This window comes from Pyrgilauda ruficollis, unplaced genomic scaffold (genome assembly GCF_017590135.1).
Source record: "Pyrgilauda ruficollis isolate IOZ18807 unplaced genomic scaffold, ASM1759013v1 scaffold4214, whole genome shotgun sequence".
In the NCBI taxonomy this organism is placed as follows: Eukaryota; Metazoa; Chordata; class Aves; order Passeriformes; family Passeridae; genus Pyrgilauda; species Pyrgilauda ruficollis.
This window is the reverse complement of record NW_024525729.1, coordinates 1-1,309: the sequence shown is the minus strand read 5'-3', so window position 1 is coordinate 1,309 and position 1,309 is coordinate 1. Positions and strand designations below refer to the sequence as shown.

The window sequence follows — 1,309 nt, the reverse complement described above, 5'->3', positions numbered from 1 at the left end:
CCCGCCCCGGGCCGGCCCCGCCGCATTCCTGCACCGGCACGTGCGGCCCCGCCGGCCCCCCCCGCGCCAGGCGGCGCTTCCTGCGGCGCAGACACGCGTGGGAGCGCGGACGGTGCTTTATTTCCACAGAGCAACACGCGGAGGAAGGGGCACTCACCCCAGGGACCCTACACGGCCCCAGCCCTCGGGGGTCTCCCCCTTGCATGCGAGCTCGGGGCCGTGGTGTGGCTCAGACACCCACGCCGTGGTCCCCGAGGATCCCCCACCCACCGGAGCTGCGCCAGCGCTGCCCCACAGGACTGAACTGCAGAGCTTCAGCACCTCACGGAGCCCACCTATCCCCGCTCATTTCTTCTTCTTCTCCTGCGTGCTAGTGAACCAGGAGTCCAGCAGCTTCTTGCTGTAGTAGAGTTGCCAGCCATGCACCTGCGCGGCCACCACCACCACCAGGTACATGACCGAGACGGCCGAGAAGCCGAAGATGAAGCGGTAAGCTTTGCCGTGGCGGTACAGCTGCTGTGCCATGGGGAACATCTCCATGGCCCCGTAGATGAGTGGAGCGATGGAGAAGAGGCCGGTGCTGATCATGGAGAGTACCAGGTAGCTGATGTTGTTGCGGGGGAAGGACAGGAGGCCCAGGAGGGAGGGCAGGATGCTCAGCAGGTAGGGATACTCCCACTGGTAGGGCATGGCCACCTGGTCGTGGGGCAGCAGCTTGAGGTGCCCCACGACCATCTGGGCCAGGAGCAGCAGCCAGATGACCACATGCGTGTAGATCAGCTTCTTGATCTCCGACTTGAGCGTCACGCTGGGGAGAGAGTGCGGGGCCATCAGGGCCTGCATCAGGGTCGCGTGTCCCCCCGGAATCCCGGGAAAGGGGACACCTACCTCATCTGGTAGTGCGAGGCCACGCGCTCCCGGTGCTGGAAGTCGCTGCCGTCGGTGCCGGCGGCGCGGGGACCCCCGCGGGAGGCCATGGCGCTGTCCTGGGGAGACACGGCGTCAGGCGGGGCCGCCCTCCCTGCCCGCCTCCCCAGCGCAGCCCCGGCACAAGCCCCCCGGGCCTCCCTCCCACAGCGACAGCCCCGGGGCTCGCTCCCCGTGTCCGCCCGGCCCTCTGGGACATCCCCGCGGTGATCCCCCCGGGGTGTCACCCCCGGCCCGCCGCTCCCCGCCGTGCCGCACCTGCGGGCGGGACCCTCTGCCCGCGCTTCCGCTGCTCTATGGCCGCGGCCGCCGGCTCCGGATGCCGGGGGCGCCGCTCGGCGCAGGCGCGGCGGTGCCGCCATGGCGGGGACCGGGAGCGCCG

The 1,309-nt window shown here is 70.4% G+C and overlaps 1 protein-coding gene across 2 annotated transcripts; it reads right to left on the bottom strand.

Annotated features, from left to right (window-relative positions):
• Positions 1-101: 101 nt before the first annotated feature.
• Positions 102-1,309, bottom strand: JAGN1 (jagunal homolog 1). Of its 2 annotated transcripts, XM_041477944.1 has the most exons (3): positions 1,186-1,309; positions 889-986; positions 102-808 (listed from the first exon to the last, which is right to left on the bottom strand). In XM_041477944.1, exons 2-3 carry the CDS (start codon positions 975-977, stop codon positions 346-348), a joined length of 552 nt encoding a protein of 183 aa, XP_041333878.1. In that variant the 5' UTR covers positions 978-986; positions 1,186-1,309; the 3' UTR covers positions 102-345. The 2 variants fall into 2 exon arrangements, with proteins under 2 accessions (XP_041333878.1, XP_041333877.1); XM_041477943.1 differs by having other exon boundaries at positions 889-1,210.

Bases quoted from the DNA above. Each gene is read 5' to 3' on its own strand.
- JAGN1 (XM_041477944.1), bottom strand. From the start codon at position 977: ATGGCCTCCCGCGGGGGTCCCCGCGCCGCCGGCACCGACGGCAGCGAC. The intron at 809-888 runs GTAGGTGTCCCC...CTCTCTCCCCAG, and splicing joins GCCTCGCACTACCAGATGAG to CGTGACGCTCAAGTCGGAGA.